At 37.7% G+C, this 22,627-nt stretch overlaps 1 protein-coding gene across 3 annotated transcripts in view; it reads left to right on the forward strand.

Annotated features, from left to right (window-relative positions):
• The first annotated feature begins 126 nt into the window (after window positions 1–126).
• plppr2a (phospholipid phosphatase related 2a) overlaps window positions 127–22,627 on the forward strand; it is a 37,213-nt gene continuing 14,712 nt past the window's right edge. For 2 of the 3 annotated variants that reach the window (XM_046866910.1, XM_046866909.1), the window contains exons 1-3: window positions 127–544; window positions 2,700–2,829; window positions 20,748–20,936. In XM_046866910.1, the coding sequence (XP_046722866.1) occupies window positions 540–544; window positions 2,700–2,829; window positions 20,748–20,936 (324 nt within the window). In that variant the 5' untranslated portion in view covers window positions 127–539. Of the gene's footprint in view, window positions 545–2,699; window positions 2,830–20,509; window positions 20,937–22,627 lie in introns of those variants that run through there. The other variant, XM_046866912.1, reaches the window with a different exon arrangement.

The raw sequence follows: 22,627 nt of genomic DNA on the forward strand, positions 1-22,627 counted from the left end.
AGATCAATAAATCCAGTTTCACTACAGTGAATGTGGTCATACCTGCATCTCCAGAGACCGTAGATGGAGGGAGAGGTGGGGAGAGAGGGGGCTGTGCTTGCTTTAAACACAAATGAGATCCTCCCATGCCCTGCCCTCAGCATCTCACCCGCACTCCCTTTCATACACAGACACACATGCACTAACACTCACATTCCCCACCTCTCTGCAGCTGTGCTGGAGATCTGCAGCAGAGCCCGTGGCTTCCCTGTTCATCTGTCGCTGTCTGGTCAACCTCATTAGGGAAGAACAAGCTTGCATGCCACATACTAGTGTGCATGTCGCCACTGAGCAAGAGAAGAGTGCTTGTGCTCGTCTTTTTGCCACAGGAGCACCCATCATTCAGAGCCAGCCTGTGTGGGCAGAGCGGAGAAAGAGAGCAGCAAGGGAAAGAAAGAAGAAGAAAAAAGAGCAAGAGGAGAGCCAGAAATGCTTCTGTCGTGAGACCCTCCTCCACCATGGCTGCTGCATAGGAATCCATCACCACGGCAGCCGTTTGCATGAGGTGAGGGGGGCTGTCTGAGCAAGCATGTGTGCATTCATCTGTCTGCATGTGCATCTGTGCATAATTCATTGTGTCTACCTGCAGCACTTTGTTTACTATTGTTCAATGCATTTCTTTACTATGTCTGTGCATAACCTAAATTTCTATCCGTGAAAAAGCCAAGGAAAGACAGGGAGACAGAAAGATGGAGAGACAGGACACAGTATTCCCTATATGCCAGTTCTAATTAACCTACTTGGTAAAATCCTCTTTTTTTTCCATTCTTCCCAGATAACTATTAACAGATAGTAATTAGGGCAATTTGGAGAATAGGCTGCAAGCATGTATGTGTGTGTGTTGCTAGGGACTGCCTGATAAATGTGAATTTACAACAATATGACAGCCACAGCATTCTCCAATCAAATGCTAAAGTAATAGTACAACAGACAATTCATCATCCAATCCAGAGGCTGCAGCCAAGGAAATTACAAGCTCCATCTGGCACCTCACACATTTTGTTTGAAAGGGAGAGGGACATTGTGTAAATGAAAATTAGGAGAAGAGTTGAGCAAAAGATAGAAAGATGAAAGAGACTACATGAGTGCTGGTCATGCTACATGCCTTGTCTGTATGAGCTAAAACATGGATTGGATATCATGCTATAATTATAGTAATGTAATAGTACAGGATCTTTTTCAATATAAGATCTTTTAATAAATGCATATTTTAGCAGATTACAAAATTCATAGTCTTACTTCGTTTTTCTTATAAATTTATCCTTTTTGCTAGTGATGTTAATGTGGTGTTGATGTGGTTTGTTAATGTGGCTGTATGCTCTCTGTCTGTGTTGTAGGTCCTGATGGATGGGGCGATCAATTAGATTAGTGGCACCTCTACTTAGGCTAAAACTTAGTAAAAGGGACAGCTGAACACACACTGTTGTAGTCAAATTTTTAGTTACAATAATGCAAATCCAGCCTTAGGTAAAACTGATTTAGGTGGAAACTGGTTTTAAGATCATTTTCTTATTCTTTTCATCTTTTGCTACTCCCCTCCAGCTGCTCTTAGAAACTTAAATCCTCCATCAGAGATTTCAAGCACTGATTTGCTCAGATTTTCTCCACACTGTACGATCTCCTTATTTTACTTTCTGTTTGTTTTTTATTTTTCTTTTACAAACATTATATAGAGAATTAATGTTTTGCAACTATTCTAGCATGCTGCCTTTGAAAATCTAAGGGAAGCATGTGCAGACAACCCTTTAAAATCTACCTCGACTATGTCACCTCGTTGTGTATGGATAGAGTATATGAATAAGGGAATCATATTGAAATGGGAAATGCCCATTTAGCACTTGCATTCTTAATTTTTTCCAGCAAAAGTTTTGGTCAGAAATTATTAATAAAAATAGCATAATAACATAGCAACATGAAAAACACACGTATGATATAAGCTACAATCTTGTGCATTTTTAAACTAACCCTGCCATAGGCACTTGAGAGTCATCATCTGGCATGCCGTTTAATAGCTCGTTTTGAGCAGTTTTAGATTCAGCGAGTGTGCTTGCCAAAGAGCTAATATCATTAACCACGTTTGCCTGGTATCAGCAAAATGTCCACCCTGAAAACCATGTAAATTATATTTCATTATGAATTGGAAAAGGCAGACACTTTTTTTTTCTTTTTCCTAGATTTTTCATTGTGTAGACACATTTCTGATCTAGGAATATTATCCATGTATCCATAATACCTCCTATGCCTTCTTTGGAACAAATAGCCTTAGTATTTACTGAAATCAACACAATGAGTTTATTATTTATTTAGTAAATTTCCATCACATTTTCATTCTATTTACATTTTCTTTAAATTGTGTTAATATTTTTACATGATCTAACAATTGTTTTAAAATTTCCTACTCTAAGAAACAGTCTATAAATATAAGTCAGGGTTTAGTGATTTATATTCCACTCTACAGCCAAGCACTTCATTCCAATCAATAAATGTCTCACTAGAGATTTTTTATGTAATGAATTTTGCATGAGATTTTCCAGGACATTTGACACACAAGTAGAAGTGGCATACTTAGCAATTATTCTGCATATGTCATACACTGTTTGTATTGTATGGTTTTTATTACATGTCGATCTGAGGCTAACACTGTTTTTCTTCTTCTTTAGGTGTGAGACGTTGGAGAGAAAGCAAAATCTGTACAGAGGAAGAGTAAAAAAACGATACAACATGGCACCTGAGGAAAAGCCTGGTGTTAAGAGAAGTACCTCCATTGTGCCATGCTTCCTGTTTGTAGAGGTGAGTCAGCAGCCATGGACCTGAAAATCACTTTTTATTTACACCTCTGTTGTGGCAAATGTGTTTATTGTTTGTTGTGAAACAAATATGGCACCATGGCCAGAAATAGACTTAATAGGAACAGTTAACAAGAGCTGGATTCTCAGAAGTGTGGTTTGGTCATGAGTTAATAGGATAAAAACCATAAACTGGATTCCATTGTCTATGGAATGCATGTTTAGACTCATTAATTGACACCACAAGTTCTGTGTGGTGTCAATTAAGTTTCTTAGATTATGAGAAAGTGGTCACGGGTTTGTGAGCATATTCTGAGGTTCACTAGGGAATCAATACTGGGTCCAAGGCTTTTGCGCTTTTGATTGTTGCTTTAAAACATTTGTCTAAACATGCATGAGGTAAAAGAATCTTAGTTAAAAGACTGTAACAAATAAAATCAATACTTGGTCAAGCTTAGGTAGGTGTAAGAGTGATCTATTAGTTATTCACTTTAAATGAGAAAGCAGTTTCATTTCCCAGAGCCCCAAGCTATCTAAGTGTTTAATTTGATCCCTGCATTGCTTACTATTACTCAAATGCCTTCTGTGTGGCTACTGTGAAAACTCATCACTATAAAGTACTGTGGGAAAGAAAAAAAAAAAAACAATTAAAGGGGCTCCTCTATTATTACCCAGGAAGCACAAAGTGCTCATTTAACTCAGGTTGTTTCTCTGCCTGATTGAATGTCCCTATATTTGCTCTGTTTACTCACTGGAGCTTTTCATGGGCTGTAATTACCAATTATTTGTGTCCTGTCTTGATTTACAAAAATTAAACCACTGATTAATGATATACTCCCAGAAGTACAAAAGGCAGTTCTGGTACATAATTCAGGGCAGTAAGTAGGTAGCGTGACTGTGAAAACTGAGCTGTGCTGGTGTGTCATATCTCTTTTGCCTCTTATTTCACTCTGTGTGAAGCGTTTGGTCTGTGTTTGGTTTGGTTTGAAGTTGGTAGACAATTAAAAGGCTTCTTTCTCTCTCTCTCTCTCTCTCTCTCTCTCTCTCTCTCTCTCTGTATATGCACACATTATATGTATATAATGTGGCTGCAACAGAAAACACACGATTGCAAACACCACTTATGAGAGTTAGAGGGTACATTTCTGTAGGGAGCACTATTCTTCTGTCATTTGTGTGAAAACTGATAATGAATCATGGAAATGTGATACAAAAAAATGTATTTCTGTCTGTTTTTTTAGTTCCTTGTTTGTCAGGTTTTCTACTTATGAGCTCACTCCAATCCACACAGCAAATCAGATTTGTTTCCTGGGGTGTAAAATATATGCTACACAGTTGCCACATACCTTTATAAATGGAAGACAATCAATCAATAGATGTAACAGACTTGTTAACTTTATTGACAGAAATCTAACCCTGAACAATTTAAGTTAAGATAAACAGATTTATTAAGCATGTGATCAAATTGCCCTTTAAAATATTTGAATATATGGTTAATATTATTTCAGGTCTACACTGTAATGTAAGTAATTCAAGTAATATGTTGAATAAAAATATAGCAGGTGTTTCCAGACTTTTCAACATTTATTCATGTTCACCTTCGGGAACTCAAGCTGCGTTAACAGCGCTTTGGGAATGCCTCTGCGTGACCACACTCTGAACCACGTGTGTAATGAAAAAGTGCAAAGTCACAGGCGGGGTCATAACCATATGTCAATATATCACAATAAATCAATCTGTGTACCTGAAGAGCTTTTGGAAAATGTTTCACAGATATCATAAAAGCAGAGATGGGCCATGCGTTTGGTACCTGGGCTTTTAGTGGGGACTTCCCCGGCTTAATCCACCTCTTAATGCCACCACTATCAAGTCGGATTATAGAAACCATCAATACAATAAAAAAACGCAATATAACAACGCATGTCATTACAGAGCGAGAGGCATTTCGCATGTGTAGGATGAATACAATTTTACTAAAGCAAGCTTCAACCCCTTACACTACAACCGCAACTGTGCCACCTACATCATCTGGAGCAGTTCAGAATCAATAATTGTCTAATAGTATGACAAAAACATTAAAAACTCAAATAAAATACAACCTACTCACCAGAGATGCATACTCATATTTTGCACCGCTCCTCAGAAGCTATAAGCCAGTGGTACCGCTCGTAGGCACTTGTCTGAAAGTGGTGCTTAACTGGGATGAGACAAGCTAGCTAGCTCTGCATGATGTCCAGCTTTTATTGAATTTCTCTTCCTCCATAGGCATAAAACAGTCTAACTCAGATGTATTCATGTGTGTAACAGCTGTAACAGTTTCCTTCTGACCAATCAATCAGAGAATGGAAAAATGCTGACTCTATTCTGGGCCAGCAGCTGACCCTGTGAGGCGAATATGAAATCTGATTGGTAAAAAAAAAAAAACTCGTAGCAAATAGAGAATAAGGTAAAAAGGCCAGCAGTACTGACTTTGAAGGCCCTGGGCAGATTAGATTGACATGGCAGCACATAGATGCTAAAATCTAACAGAAAATCTAACATCCACATACACGTACTGGAAGCAGTGCAACCAGCAGTACAATTCCATGAAACAAATATTAGAATTTAGGTATTAAATGTAGATCAGTGCTTCTGATAATGTTTAGGCCAGCAGAGAAGGCTTGGTATCCTGACCGGCCGCCACTGCATAAAAGTGATATATTATTGTTAATACAGCTTTATCAGTACACAAATAATCTAATAGGTATATTATTTAGTGATGTGTTTTTGACTAGATAGACTAGAGAACAGCAATAAACAATACAAGATATTTTGATCCAATGTGATTAATTTTACTGGGTAAAAAAAAGTGTGTGTGTGTGTGTGTGTCTGGTCTGATCTACCAGTTACGACCATAGATCACCTGTACTTCTTACCTCTCGGGTGCCCTGTGCTTCCATGCTTCCATGCTTCCATGCTTCCTGTGCTTTCATGCTTACATGCTTCTCTGCTCCTGGCTACACTTCTAAGGAAGCATTCAGTTAAGTGTGCCTATTTGCTACAGTCTCTTCTCAAGCTCACCTGTGTTTGTATTTTGAAGACAAATAAAGACATTCTGTATTACTCCCGGTTTCTGACTATCCATGATAGACATTTTGTCTATCCATGACAATAGCAATGTGCAAAATGCCTTATAGTTGAGCTTGGATTTATGATGTAGTATGATGCCACTATGATAACACTATAGTTGAGCTTCAATACATAATGGTACCATGAAACTATTTGGAATAATCTATGGTGTTTTAATGCAGTTATACTTATTGCAGAATCAAACAATGATTTGCTATGACTTGATTCTGGTGTTTAAAGGTCACTAAACTATATGGCAGAAATATATGGACATCTGTTGAAATGTTTGTGGCAATCATTGCTGCCTATACTCTTCTGGGAGGGCATACCACTGGATTTTGGAAAATGTCTTTGTGGATTTTGTTCATTCGTGTTGAAGACTCTTAGTAAGATGTCACTAATGTTGCAGTACATTCTAAAGGTGTTCATTGGGGTTGAAGCTTTTATACAGGCCAGTCGAGTTCTTCCAAAATCATGTCTCTCTATGGACCGCACTCTGTGCACAAAGGCAAAGTCTGACTAAAATGTGGTTTGCACCCATTAAGTCAAGTAAATTGCGAATTGACTTTAAAATATATTTTATATGCACATGATGATGTCGATGATGATGTCGTGATGATGACATGTTGAATTGAATACATTTTAAACAGTGCGTACTGTAAAAGAACTGTGGACAAAATTAACTGTTATAAACAGTAAGAGTTTAGTGCAGGTCAGACTTTTTTAAATAGTGGTGGTTATGGTTGATAAACAGTTTGCTTTCTTTCCAGCATGATAAAGTCTTAGCTTATAAACTATTTTCGCTTGCATAGCTGAAAATGCAGAAAAAAGGATTTACCCCAGGTGGAACATTGAGTCATTGGCAATAAGCATGCCAAGATAATTGACTACAGTTTGTTGGTGGAGTGTATCATTTCAAAAGCTGTAGGTAGTCAGGAAACAAAACAGGTTCACTAAGCACCCTGAGAACTAAAAAAAAGATTACATTTCCCCTAGCATTTGTTTTCGGCAGTTAGCATAAAAAGTGCACTTATGTCACAAATTGTGCATCTAGCAAAAACAAACAAACAAACATGCTCTTTTAACCTTACATAGTCCAGGTTTTCCAACTCAAGCATTCTAGCTGAGGGGTAGACCTTTAAACATAAACATACCTCTTAAGCTTAAGAAGAGTAAATTGTTTAAAGGGAAGAATTATTAAAATGATAAAGTAAAAAAAATATTATGCTAGTTAGAAATGTTATTGTGGCCTAGACAGCTCTTCTAGAAATATCCATACTTGACAATAGGTTGACTGTGCATCAGCAAAAAGCTCTTGTGCCTGGTTGAATCTTTTTCACAGATGAGATACTGGGTACAGCTACATTCTCCTAAACATATATGCACTGCTTTAAAACTGGTTTCACTGCACAGTGTGGCTACTCATTGTTGCACCTACTTGTGGGGGTTTCGTTGTTAAAAAGACACTGTTCTAAGACCTTGTGCTGCAGTAAGCACCCTCACAGAAAGACTGCTTTTTTGATAGGGCCAAGGAGAAGCTAGTTCTTCAAGTATAGCATGATCCTCTGGGCATCAGATGCAACAAGGCAACCTGCATGCACCACAAGAAACCCCACTGGGCTTGACCTGTTTCAAAGATGTAAACCTCTGGGCCTTAAAATTACAAGCCTTGAGCACTAAGATGTTTGGGGGCTGAAGGAAGAACTAGAGTGTAATAATTACATAAGTCTTTCTTATTACAGAACATGTTCAGACAAATATCTAGCTTGTTCATGGCAGATTAAATAATGTGATTTGTTTGTGTATTCATAGTATGTTATGAATAAATAGAGAAAGGCAAGGTAATAGAAATTCATTCCATGCTTAATAATCTAGCCAAGGTAGGAACATTTATTTATTTTGTACACTACATGAGTAGCATTTGCCAGGTCACATTTTTACTCTTGTCATGGGCTCAACAGCTTACCATGTATATGTATTGGGGGACACAGTGTCTTACAATACATGCTTAAAGCAGTTCAGAGTAAAGAAAGTTGTCTGCAGTTGAGGCAAGCTGTTCAACAAAATCTACAGGGAGCAAATACAATCAGTAACAAGCTATAAATACCTAGGTATAATGCTGGACCACAAACTTAGGTGGGATGCATGGACTGATTATGTAAGTAAGAAGCAGAGAATGCATTTCTAAAAGAAATTGATTAATGTTTTATGTGGCTTTCATTGAAAGCATTATGACATTTTTGTGATTTGTTAGTATGAAAATGCTTCTGAAGCTCAGGAGAAGTCACTAGAGAAGGTAGTAATAATAGCATGTAAACTGTTAGAAATAAAGTGACAGAGTATAGAAAGTATATATAAAGAGAGAGTATTGAATAAGGTTTACGTCATTGTGGATGATGAGAGGCATCCTTTGTCTTACACCTTTGAATTGCTTTCATCACGCTGACGCTACTGTGTTCTTAGATGTTTAAAAAATAGGTCAAAATGATCTTTTAATCCCGAAGCAATTACATTTTTGAACTTTTTTCCTCTAGTGGTAATTAATTTGTTTTATATGTATGTATGTGTGTATGTATGAATGTGGGTGTATATGTGTATATATATATATATATTTATGCCAACTGTGAAATTGTTAAATGTCTGTGTGATTATATCAAATCAAATCAAATCAAAACACTTTAAGAGTTTAAGAGCACATCAGAATTATAGACTTTTCTCTACAATGCATCACAAATTTTAAATAATCACCTAGCTCCATTTGCTCTGATCTGGATGCTTTAAACCTCAGACACAAGCAGTTGGCAGTGTACTTTTAAGATGTATTTTTAACTATAATTATTCACTTGAATACATAAACACAATGTGTAGATAAATATATAAATACATTCACAAGCAAACACACACACATACACACACACACACACACACACACACACACACACACACACACACACACACACACACTCACACATGTTAATGCAAATTCATTTTAACAGCACTAATTTTATTAATGTGTGATTACAGCTCGCATTCTTTTTTGACCATTTTTATAAAGATATAAATAAATAAATATAAAAGAGATGAAATTAAAACCTTTAATGCAACACATTTATTTACAAAGTCCTTTCTTTACTCAGATATCAAAGAAAATAAACTACACAGAAAAATTATTTTTAATCAGTAAACATTTGTTTTACTGATGTGCCAAATTTTTAATCAAGCACCAAAATCCGCCATGATGCACCCATCTGCCAATTAAAACTGTGCATTTGGAAACATAGCAAAAGTTCAGTGTCCTAACCATTTATGTAAATTAAAACACCATAATTACTTTAAAACGTTTACTTTAAAACAAAGAAATCTTTTTTCTTCATGCTATATGTTGAGTATGGTTTCAATAATAATAAACATACATTTGAATAAAGCATCCATATTTGTTCATGCCCATGTTGATTAGATAATTAACTAACTAAGTAAAAAATATTAAATTATGTTTTTAAAACAGATTCAACTTTACATTTACAACAGATAAAAATGTGCGATTAAGATGCAATTGATTAATTGTCATGCCAGTCATGCGATTAGTCACGATTAAATATTTTATTAGCTTGACACCGCTAATATATGTTGGAATCCATGTTTCCCTCAATAAACCACAGCTCCCCAGTACCAGCCGCACTCATGGAGCCTCAGACCCTGATGCTACCACCACCATGCTTGAATGTGAGCAATTCCAATTTTCTTGGTAATTCCCACCAGTGCATCGTGACACATGCTGGAATCCATCTGAGCCAAACAAGTTTATCTTAGGCTTATCAGACCACAGGCCATTGTTCCAGTAATTTATGCTTTTGAAAAGGTTAGCTTCAGCAAGCTGTTTGCCGACTTTCTTTTGAGCCAGCTTTAGAAGCGGCTTGCTTCTGAGACGACGGCCATGCAAACTGACTTGTAGCAGTGTGCGGTATATGGTCTGAGCACTTACAAGCGGACCTTCCGCTTCTGCAACCTCTAAAGCAATACTAGCAGCACTCATGCGTCTGTTTTTCGAAGCAACTTCTTTAATTAACCTTAGCAAAGCCTGTTCTGAGTGGAACCCTGAGTGATGAATAGTACATGTGGAATTGCATGGTTAAGCATGGATAAGCTGTTATCACTTAGGATGTACTCACTTTTGTTGCCAGCTATTTTGATAGTAATGGCTGTATGTTGAGTTATTTTCAGATGACAGTAAATCTGTACTGCTATACAAGCTGCAGATTAACTACTCTAAAATATATCCAAGTTTCATTTCTATAGTATTGTTACTTGAGAACATTTTACTAAAATGGTTGCTAAAATGTAAGGGGTGCACTCAATTTTGTGAGATACTGTGCATCATCAGTGTTATATCATTTATCATTATACCATCAAGTTATGTTGTTGCTTAAGTAAATAGAAATGGATAAATGAGTAACTGTGCTGGAAATAGTTCAGCAGAGAAAGTCTGAAGTTCAAATATAGAAAAGGAGCAGTACATGATAAATACATAAAACAAAGCCATTTTGTATTTATTTTCATTTAGGGAAGCTGCCAAGTATATCTTTATTCTTGTGTATTTTATGTAATTGTTTTGAATGAGGATTTCCCCAAACCAATTGACACAGAAACTGACAGACTGACACGCACTACTGCGAGCACTGCACTCACACACACACTTACATACACTTACACACACACTTACACACACACACACACACACACACACACACACACACACACACACACAGAAATTTCTGCTGCTGTTACTATGGAGACCAGTTGGCTGTATTTTTCTTTGTCCATTGTGTGTCGTTTACATCTTTCTCATTCTTGTTTTATTTATTTTTTTCTTAGTCTCTTATTAGTCTCTAAAGGTCTCTCAGTGCAAAATGCTATTCTGTGTGCTCGGTATTTTCATAACACATAGAATTTATTTGTTTTGGCAGCCGTATCTTTGCTGTTCTCTGTGTGTGTGTGTGTGTGTGTGTGTGTATGTGTGAAATCAAGTTTGTATTATTATTATTTTTTTCATTTTTGGTCACTTAAATGGTATACCCTGTGCTTATTATTCAACTGAAATGTACTAGGATGCATGAATTTTAGATCTCATAAGATTTTAGTCTTTGAAGCTTAAAAAAAATTCTTATATGTATTATTCATAATATCCATTATTTATTTAACATACTAGAGGAAGGGCTGATTCTTGCAAAAACCAATGGGGGGCACTGTTGGAATATTATGGGTTTTTTATACATACAGCTTCTTCTTTCGGCTGCTCCCGTTAGGGGTCGCCACAGAGGACCATCTGTCTCCGTATGCCCCTGTCCTATACATATTTCAAACCAACTACCTGCATGTCTTCCCTCACCGCATCCATAAACCTCCCCCTTGGCCTTCCTCCTATATTATAATTATTACTAAACTATTATATTATACTGTATATTATTGGTTCAATACTATGAATGTCCACTGTGGTGTGTTAAGTCTAGCTTGATTACAGAGAAATGCATTCTCATTAACACACACCCACAAACAACCACAAGCTTATTAGTACCATACTGTAGGATCATACACCTTGCACCATGTGTATCTGGCTATCGTCCTCGTCTCTGAAACTATATCCATATTGTGTATAAGAGAACACGTGTTCCCTGTCAAAGAGACTCTTTCAATTGAAAACTCACATAAAACCACCTGCTGTGTAATCAGCCAGGCCATTGTGATGTACCTTTTTAAGTGTAGATTGGGAGAGACAATTTCCTACTCTGATTTAGAGACAATAAAGAAAGAACTGAAGCACACACCCCATATTCTTGCATGTGAATGTCCATACACTGTAACACTGTACAAAAGACTCATCTTAGGATCACATCAGTTTTAATTCTTTGGCTAATTTTGTATTTTTTTTAAGGTAACGAATGCACAAAGACACACACACACAAATCCTCCACACAAATTCACCACGCTCCAATACCAGCAAAATTAAGGCCTTCATATGCCAGCATCCCACTCTTCTTCAGTTCCTCTCTCTTTCAATGCACTGGTTTTCAATTCTTTGCTTTTCACTACTAGAGCAGCGTTCCTCCTCCTTCTCATCCTCCACCTCCCTCACACTCTCTCTGTCTTCCTCCCACGAAAGGGCCCTGTTCACCACACAGCCAAAGACAGCACTCCAAGCCCCAGCATAATACTTCCCGAAATCTGTTTCAAGCTTTTAAAATATTTTTTTCCAGAAGAAGTTTCAGTCAGGGATTGGGGGAAAAATTACTTATTTTTTTCATTGTAAGTTCAATAGTATCATGTCAGAAATTCAAATTCAATTTAAATATAAAAAATATATACATTAGAAATGGTTATATTATTTAAAAACATTGATGTCATTAATAGTAATAGTATTTTATCTCTAGTCTAAGCCAGTCTAGACAACCACTTTTACTTCCCTAATCCATATTAGAGCATATTTATGTTAAGTCCAAAAAAGCTAAATACAGTGATCCGATGTGTTAAAATACATGCTTGTGTCAGTCTGTCAGATAGAGTGGATACTGTATAGATACTGTATAGGGTGGTTGCCGCTCATTACATCACACACTTGCATTTTAATACCACCCTCCATACTGTGTACGCTACACGACCAAGCTGACACAATTTTGGCAACTGCTAGTAAATAACAAATGCTCCAGACAGAACACCAATTGCTCAAGCTGTCTGCTTGCCAAAAATGAGACTGAGCTAATTTTTTACATTTCTTATCTGGCATACAACTTATTTCTGAATTCATTGTCTCCTACTCCTCCCTTTGTCATTATACAGAACAATACAAAAAATACACAAAACCTTGCAGGTTTCACTGTCATGGTGCTGAAGAAGGTGATAAAAATCCAAACTGACATGAGATCAACTGTCAAAGATTCTGATTTTCAGATTTGGTCAGGCCAAGTCTAGCTATGGTATGATAGTAATAAATGGAGCATTGATGTCAAAGGGCAGTATGTGTGTGTGTGTGTGTGTGTGTGTGTGTGTGTGTGTGTGTGTGTGTGTGTGTGTGTGCAGAATTGTAAAGAGTGCCTGAAAAACAAACTTGAGTAAACATATAAATGAAGTAAAAAGTCACTGATGAGTAAAATTCTGAGTATTTGATTTTAACAGTACTTGAGTATTTTACTGATATTGAAAGTAGGCTCAAAGATGCAATAGTCCTTAAGACACATATTATTGAAAGGTTAAGAACAGTTGATTTGTGAGGTTTTATTTCCCAAAATACAAATCAAATTGTACACCTCAACACATCTGAATTTACCTAGATCAGCACAAAAGCCTCTTCAACAACAATATTGTCTCTTCTGCAGAATGAATATGCTATGTCAGCATTATGTGCCGTGTAAAATGAAATTGGTAATGTCAATTAAAATATAGTGGCGTAAAAAGTACCGATATTGAATCATAAACGTAGTTGAGTAGAGAGTAATAGTTGCTTATATAATGGATACTCAGTAAAACTGTAAAGTAGCCAAAAATTACTTTGTGGAGAGCAACAAATTCTAATTTTCAAATCTTTAGAGAGTTCTTTACCATAAGGTGCCATGTTGAACATCCAATGGTCAGTATAAGAGAATTGTACACAAAGCACCAAATTTTAATGGCTCTAATAAAGATTCACAAATTTGTATGGTCCTGTCAAGCAAACAAAAACATGAACATCATGAATGGTTGCATGGTTATGTGACATACAGCTGTTTTCACTTAGGGTGTACTCACTTTTGTTGCCAGCTATTTTGACAATAAAGGCTGTATGTTGAGTTATTTTCAGAGGACAGTAAATCTATAATGCTATACAAGCTGCACATTGACTACTCTAAAGTATATTAAAGTTTCAATTCTATAGTATTGTCGTTTTTGAAGGTTATACTAAAATGGTTGCTGAAATATGAGGCATGATCTTACAAAAAGTGAATACATGCCTCATATTTTAGCGACTTAAATGCATCACTGATGCAATTACCTTTTTTTTTTTTTATATCAAATCATATGGAAAATCATATAGTGTGCGTAAAAATTTTCAGGTTTTGTGACAAACGTTTTGCCAATCATTACTCCTTTTCTATATATGTATAAACTCACAATGCTTAATTCTTAATTCAATACTCTCTAATGATTATTAACTAAATGTAATTAATTAGTTCTTCAAGTCTCTCTCTCTTACTGATTGAAAATTATTCCTCTCTTCGAGAGTGTCAGGGTTATGCAACTGGACTACATTTCCCATAAGAAGCTGCACTTTAATTAATCATGTCTGTAGATAATTTTAGCACTTACAGTAAAGTATGTGACATTGTCTATTAATGAACACATTGTCTATCAGTGATTCACCTCGCACCTCACACTTTATCTAATCTTTGTCTTTCATGGTTGTTGCTGTTGTCCATTGCTGTCTATGATTCAGGTTATGGTTATTGTTACCTCGTCTGGTTATTGTGCTTTGTTTCTTTGTGTTTTACATCTGCACTATAAATAAAACTCTGCACTGCCATTGCCTCTTTGCATGAAATATTGTTATAACGTTTATTAAATAATAGAAACCCGGTGAGATTATTCATTGTTATTGGCATGAGCATTCAACATTCAGCATTCAGCATAATATAGAAGTAAAGTTTGATATTTAATTTATGTAATGCATAGGAACTGTAATCTGAGCTCTTTTTTGACACAAAAGGTTTTTTTTTTTCTCTACAAAACAGATTTATATAATTCAATTGTACAACCATACAACCGTGTGAATGCGAGTCATGTGGAAAAATTAACAATGGCAGCTCCATGAAATATTCAGAAAAGCTAAAACCCATTGCAGAAACAGAAAGCGTGTTTAGATAAAAAAAATAAAATAGACAAAGGAGATGGAACATGGTAACAGCAGTTTAGGTGAGTCAGCTCAAAAAAGTGCTGCTCTATTTTCACTACTAAGTGGACAACTAATGATTTCTGACAATGCAAGCTTAGATGCACAATGCTACATTAGGTCTAGTGTAATATTCTTAAAAAAAAATAGGATTAAAAAAAAAACATAGCCATAGTGATTAATTATGTAACATTCTATAAAACCAAGCTACTGCAGTTTTTTCTTTGCTGCAGCCTCAAGACACTTTCCCTGTGACTCCACTGTTTAAGTTTCTCTTGCTTTTACATAAACAATAAAGGTAAAAAAAAAAGAATTCAGCTCATTTTGTGTATACTGTCAAAATTTCTTTAATATAGAAAACCACTATGCATTATTTTTTGCACCAAATGATCTTATAACAGGGCTCAAAATGATTGATTTCATCAGGTAGCACTTGTGCTTGCATTTCAGAAAGCACCCAATGTACCTGAGATCCTAACACGCAGTATACACTGGTTGTTTATAAAATGTGTTATCTAGAGTGAAGCAATGAAAGCATAATGTTACATCCAGCTTTTTTTAGCTAATATAATAATAATAAAAATAACTGTAGGACCATTTCAGTACAAAAATTGCTACCTCATTATTTGTCAGTCCAGATACATTTTTTTTTCTTTGAGTAACAGTTCTCATTTTAGAATGGAGGATTTCAATGAGCTCATTTTATGTGCTCATTTCACAGCTTATTGAAATCCTTCATTCTAACTGACACGCAGAGCTTAAAACTTAAATGTAGATCTGTGTTTTATAAATGAAAAAGCCAGTCAGTCAAATTATTGCGTAAGCTACCATGGACACTGGCTGTGGTTTGCTCTGAAATGGTTGCTGAATACAGCTTTCGATACATGTGGGGGAGAGATTTTTAAGAAGTCTTCAAAGTATATGTCAACCGCCTCTTTGGGTGCTTTAGATGTTACTGAGCATTTGCTATCAAGCAAAGATAATAATAATACTATTTGTAGCGTTATACTAATAATAAGGTTATAATTTAAAACAATTGTCTCATGTTAGTATAGTATAGATACATCTGATGTATATATGTCTGTATAGATTACAACCCGAATTGAAAGGAAGTTGGGACACTGTGTAAAATGTACATAAAAACAGAATGCAATGATTTGCAAATCTCATAAACCCATATTTTATTTATAATAGAACATAGAAAACACATAAATTGTTTAAACTGAGGAAATGGTACATTTTTAAATAATAGAAAAATAATTTTCCCTAGGTAAAAAAAACAAATCCTTCCATTTTCAGGCAAGGTCTTGCATATTTAAAAAAGACAATGCTAACTGCATACTGCATCTATTACAATAGAATGACTACGCAGTAGAAGCATCCAGGTGCTAAACTGGCCTGCCAGCACTCTACAGGTTTCTCCACTTGAAAAAATTTGGTGCACCATGTAACGAAAAATACAACAAAAGACCCCCAGATCTGTTGAGCAGCTAGAATCCTGTATCAGACACATATAAGCCAACATTCCTCTCCCAATGCTTCAGCAGCTGTCTCCTCAGTTCCCTTTCAGGAACTCGAGCTGCATTGGAACGCTTTGGGAACATGACTGCGTTGTCCTTGCTCTGAATAAAGAGTCTAATCAGTCAAAATTAAAGGCAGGCTGTCACCGGCAGGGTTACGTTATAACTAGTAAGTATAAAACACCCATGGAGAGAAGCCAGCTTCAGCTTGTTTGTTTATGAAGCACTCTGTGTGAAATGGAATGTTTTGTCTGTCTGTTTGTCAAAAGTAAAAATGAAGGCATCTAGAAAAAACCAAGCACACTTTTCGGCCGTGTGCTTCTTTCTGCCCCAGTTTTATTACAGGAAGGGACACACACAGCATGTGTGTGGCTTGTTTGGGAGCAGAGCATGCTATTTCGTCTCTCAAGAGAGAACTGCGCTCGCATGCACCTGGCGGGTGCTTTTTAAGAGGGCGGCCCTCCCCACTCCTCACGGTCCCGGTCCCTCTCAGCGCTCCAGTTCCTGGGGTTCGTTCATGGATCTCGCAGAAGCTTTGGAGATGGGTTTGCCCCTTTCTCCTTCCTCCTCTGCTTGGTCCAGCTCTCATTTTTGCTTCGGAGGCACGCCTCTCGGCAATGTCTTCCCCCGGTCACGACACGAGAGATTGCGGCTCTGCCTCTCTTCCATTGAGGAGGGGTGCAGGCCCTTGCAAACACAGTAGCAAGGAGCTTCCATTTTTCCCCGATCTGCACACACTGAGGTGTCCTGGGCGTGGCATTTCTCGTCCCCCGCCCGTTCAGCCCCAGGACGTGAGATAATGGCTATGGTGTCATTCCACGGGTTAAAGAGACACTGGCGTGCTATCTCTCCCCGGGTGTAGCATCTTCCCTTAAACCCCCAACATTACCCACCAAGCCCCTGTGCACTACCTCGGCGCTGGTGGGTAAGGCTTACACCTTTGCAAGTTAGGCCACTGGATGTCTGCACACCATTTTGTTGCTACAGGCATATCAACCCGGCCAACCCCAACCCAGCACTTCGCACAGCCAAGTGCAGAGACAGAGCGTCGCAATGCGCTCTTCCCCTGTGCGGGATCCCACCTGGCGCCCTGGGTCAAAGTCCCGTGAGGTGACATCTGAGGACTGTCATCTTCAGGTAGAGGGCCTTAGCCAAAAGGTCTTGAACCGACCCACTTTTTTCGGTGCCCATTTCCCTCCGGCCCCTTCCGGATGCTGGTTCATTAACCCTGCCATAAAATGTGTTTTAGTGCGCAGCCAGCTCCAACAAGGTCGCTCCTTGGGTTCTGCCTAGTGTTGTTGCGGACCAGGAGGTCTCGTCTCTAGAGGCGCGTCTGGGCACTGCCCGGCTCCAGACACACCAGAGCGTGGAAGAGTGTGCTTTCTCGGACAACACCTCAGTGGTCTCATATATCAACCACCAGGGGGGGCTGTGCTCTTTCCCCCTGTACAGGCTGGCACGCCAGATCCTCCTGTGGGCCCAGGGGAAGCTCCGCTCCCTCAGATAGCTTATATCCCAGGCGGTTTGAACAAAGCAGCAGACACCCTGTCAAGACAGGGGTCCAAGCCCGGGGAGTGGCGCCACCACGCTCAGGTGGTGGAGCAGATTTGGGAGAAATTTGGTAAACCCCAAATAGACCTTTTCGCGTCTTTATAGATGTCGCACTGTCGCCTGTGGTTCTCCCTATATCCTCCATCATGGCACAACCGATTTTATACATAAATAAAATACTGTATATCCTTTGTGACATGAAAACTATTGCATTCTTGAGTTACAGAATGTAGGAGGTGTGAAATAATTGGATTTAACATGGCACACCCATTTCTTAGTCTAATAAAAGAGTTCTGCAAAACTTTTACAATTGTTAATTGTTACTATGAGTACTGTATCTGTATCTACATATTTCTTTTCTTTGTTGCTTTAATCCAGAAATCTCCCCACTGTGGGACAAATGAAGGTATATCTTTCCTCATCTTATCGTATATCTTATTGTATTAATCAAAAATGAAAAGAGTAACATTATTTGGTCTATAAAAATGATCCAGTCACTTTGGAAGGTCTAAAATATTAATACAAATTCTGGGCTGTCATTTTAAATTTGGTGGAAAGTGTTTAGACTTTTACATCATTATGGATTTACTCTACAGCCTTAAGCATTAACAGAGAGCCTGCTACCATTAGGGAAGTGTTTATGGCAAGAGATGAATCAGACATATTATATGAGGACAGTGAAGATGGAGGATACTGCAACACCACAATATTAATCTGCGCAGCATCAGCAAAAAAAAAAAAAAAAGACCCAAACAAGCAAAGATTTTAGTTTTCCAGTGTCTGAGCTAAAGCAAGTTATACATTAATGTGGCTTTTTTCATGATGGAGAAATTCTACAGAAAACCAGCTATTTTGACAATATTGGCTGTATGTTGAGTTATTTTCAGAGGACAATAAATCTGTACTGCTATACAAGCTGCACATTGACTACTCTAAAATACATCCAAGTTTGCTTTCTATAGTATTCCCCCTCGGGAAATGAACATACTGTAGTTATACTACAGGTTAGACATATCAGGCTATAATTTCTTTCTATATAATGCAAGGAAGAAAAAAAAACAGTTTATAAATATCTAATATGACCAGAATGAACAATAATAAACCCTCTAGACTAATATAGCCTTTTGATGCAAAAGAAGGGTGCAGAAAATAGACATGGTGCCATATGGAATCACCACCCCTCCTTTCTGAGTGAGCAGAGACCCACATCATGATCCTAGTCCCATGGGATACAGGACCATTTGGGCCTTGCATGCCTGCCAAATATATACAGTATGCTTGAGTGCCTCCTCCTTAACCGAAGTCTGTTCATGCAGTTCCTGGCCTAATACCTGAACAATGTGCATATTGTTTATGTATAAACATAAAATGGTATACTGATTGATTATGCTGTTGCATTTCTTCAAATTCACTGCACAATATTGTATTTTGGTAATACATGATTATTGGAAGATGTATTATATCCCATCGGTTTTGTTCTTCAAGGCATTGTAGGAAATTGACCAGTCCAAAAAAATCTAAATTTTACTACCAAGGTTGAGAGAAACGGAACTTTTGTGTGTGTTCTTCATCTCAGTCATCTTGTCTTGCTTTTTGTATGCTTCAGAAACCTTCAGAAAAACCTTAAACATTAAGAACGCTGCATCTCTTTGCAGTAGCCTGTGCCTTCAGGCTCAGCATATGCCTTTATTATGCTGATGATTCATGCTGTGATTAGGAAAGAGTGATTTTTTTATGCTAAGCAGAATAAATATGTGTGTTTTCAGCTGCCTTATTACCCAGTTAACCTAATGAATGTTATTAGAAAGTTCAGCCATCTTTCTGACAGGTTCATATATGGTTCAGCTGTATCATTACAAAAATAACATATGGTGTTAAAATCTGAAGATGCTCTGAGTTAGCATGGCAAAACTGTTGGAATGGATTTGTTACAAAAAGATATTAGGATGTTGTGGTAAGTGTTATGAGACATAAACTGTAATAAGCATAAATAAAGATACCCAAAAAAGCACATATAATACAGATTTCTTTTGAACATAATAGTTCCCTATCAGTCACAATCCCAACTTTTATACAGCAGCATGTCAGTAAACAGTCATCCATGACCATGCATAGTTGAGAAGGACATTTTAGTTAAAATTGATTGTCATATCAGCTTTCTGTGAGTGTATGTGTGAACATAAGCTCCTCAGGGTTTCCCTCATCTGCAACAAACACATATTGCATACACATACTCAAACACACACAGAGTTATAAATGGCCTCTGCATGGCAAATCTTGCTTCACATTTTTCCGGCAGTCGAAACTCAGCAAGTGTGTCGCTCTAATCAGAAGCTGAGCCGCAATTTGAAATGTGTTAATGAATACGTTTGCACATGGCTTCTACTCACTTTGCATTTTACACACAGCCAAATTTACACACATACACATGCACACACATCCACAGGGTTCACAATGCCAGAGTAATCTGTGCCAGCTCACACACATTCCCTCTCTCACACCCATCCTCCCTCCCTCACTCAATCCCTCCTCTTTTTGGCTCATCCTCCTCTCTCTTTTTTCCCTGGCAGATATTCCCACCTTGTCTGTTTCTCATCACACGATTTTCTCCTTTCTGTCGTTCGTTTTTTTTTCTCTTACACTCTGTGCTTTACAGATACAAAAATAATTCCTCTTCTATAAGACCTTCTCTTTAATTTCCCTTTATCTTTCTCTCTCTTAAAATTTCTCTCATTCTCTCCCTTCTATGCCGGTTTGTGTGATTGTAAGAGTGCACAGTTGGAGTATTCCTCCTTCTTCTCGCTTCTAAGGACCATGTTCTATTTCCAGCTGGTGATCATGGCAGGAACGGTTCTCTTGGCGTACTACTTTGAGTACACGGACACCTTCCCTGTGCACATCCAAGGTTTCTTCTGCTACGACAAGACGTTTTCCAAACCTTACCCAGGTCCGGAGGAGAAGAGCAAAGTGCCGCCGGTCCTTGTGTACTCGCTGGTTACTGCTATCCCTACCATAACGGTGAGTGCCGGGTTTTTCCTTCTCTTTCTCTCTCTCTCTCTCTCTCTCTCTCTCTCTCTCTCTCTCTCTCTCTCTCTCTCTTGTTGTGAGCTATGTGTATGTGTATGCGAATGAATTTGTGCAAGAGTGCAAGTCGTTGAGCATAGATAAGTGTGTGTGTGGGAGGGATGTTTCAGAGAGGGAGGGTAAGTTTTCACTCTGTGCTTGGTTTATTACTTACACATGCACCAGGATGATGGAAATGTACAAATCGGATGTAGAAATTAAGGATACAATGATATGGTTGTGCTTGAGAATTGGTGTGTATGTTGGTATTTTCTTGAATAGAAAACCAAAGGCAACAGATTGCAGAACCACATGGATTCCACCACCCCTATGCAGAGACTGTTACTTGACTACTGTATATGCAAAATATACTGCCAGAGTTAATATCTAAAATGCACCTACTTTTCCGAAAAAGCCAAAAAATACTCAGGAGTTTTGTTGGTATTTATTTTTTTTCAAATGCATTAAAGCAAAGCACCACCCTGGCCTGAAAGACACAAAAGTACCTGTTTAGAGTCAGAATCAAAGTCAGTGCACAAGCATACCTATATCAATCTCAAGTATACAAGCATAGCTCAATCCAAACCTGACACACAACAGAACAGCAGCCTGGATTGAACTTGAGCTTGAACCATTCAAACCCAAAACACAACTGCAACCTGATAATCTCAAAACGCTTAAGCACTCCTGGAAACTACGGATAAATATGTCCTTTGAAAAAACAAGATCTTCACAAAATGCTCTCAGTTTGGTACTGATGCTCTAGGTTACCATGGCTCAGTGAGCTCCAATGATGCTCCACTTCACTCCAATGATGCCCCACTTCACTTCACTTCACTCTGTGGCAGCTCAACCTTTAATGCAACTCTTTCACAATAATTAATTAAATCTATAGCTTTCATTCTTTGAAGGCTGAAATTCTTTGGCTCTAAATGCTATTAAAAGGCATCATAAACCTTGAGCTCCTCCTTTAAATGCGCACTTTGGTGACATTTGTGAGATGCACACCTTTGGTGAGAAAGTCTGTAGAAGGTGCAAGAGTATAAAACCAAGCATTTACAACCACCAGGGAAAGCAAAACACACTTTAATTACTTACCCAAACACCTAATTATATACAATGAAAACAATTGACAAGCATGGTGGAACAGTGTGTAGAATAGCTCTATAATAGTTCTAAGGTGTGTCACATGTACTCCTCTTGCCCATGAGGGTTTCCTCAGGGTAACTCAATTTCCTCTGTTCCCCCAGAAAACGTTTAGGTGGATAAGTTATATTTAATTATGCTTTTTGTGAGTGTGTTACTGTATTGTATGTCTGGGTAATGCCCTGTGATGTGCTGGTATCCAACTCAAGGTGTATTCTTGCCTAACATACAGTCTTCCCAGGATATGCCCTGGATCCTCTGTGTCCCAAAGTGATTACTGAAAACAAATGTATGTCATAACACAAAAGCATAAAATGCACTGATCACAAAAACAAAAACAAATGATGTACAATGGCAGCAACTTAAACACAATAGCTGTATTTTAAAGAGTGTGTAGGTAGACTATAGATGAAAACAGGCAATCAGTCCATATTGTTCCATCATTGTTTATCCTTGATGTTGCTTAATGCAAAATAAATTGCTGCAAAAAAAGCAATTTC

This window comes from Silurus meridionalis, chromosome 14 (genome assembly GCF_014805685.1).
Source record: "Silurus meridionalis isolate SWU-2019-XX chromosome 14, ASM1480568v1, whole genome shotgun sequence".
In the NCBI taxonomy this organism is placed as follows: Eukaryota; Metazoa; Chordata; class Actinopteri; order Siluriformes; family Siluridae; genus Silurus; species Silurus meridionalis.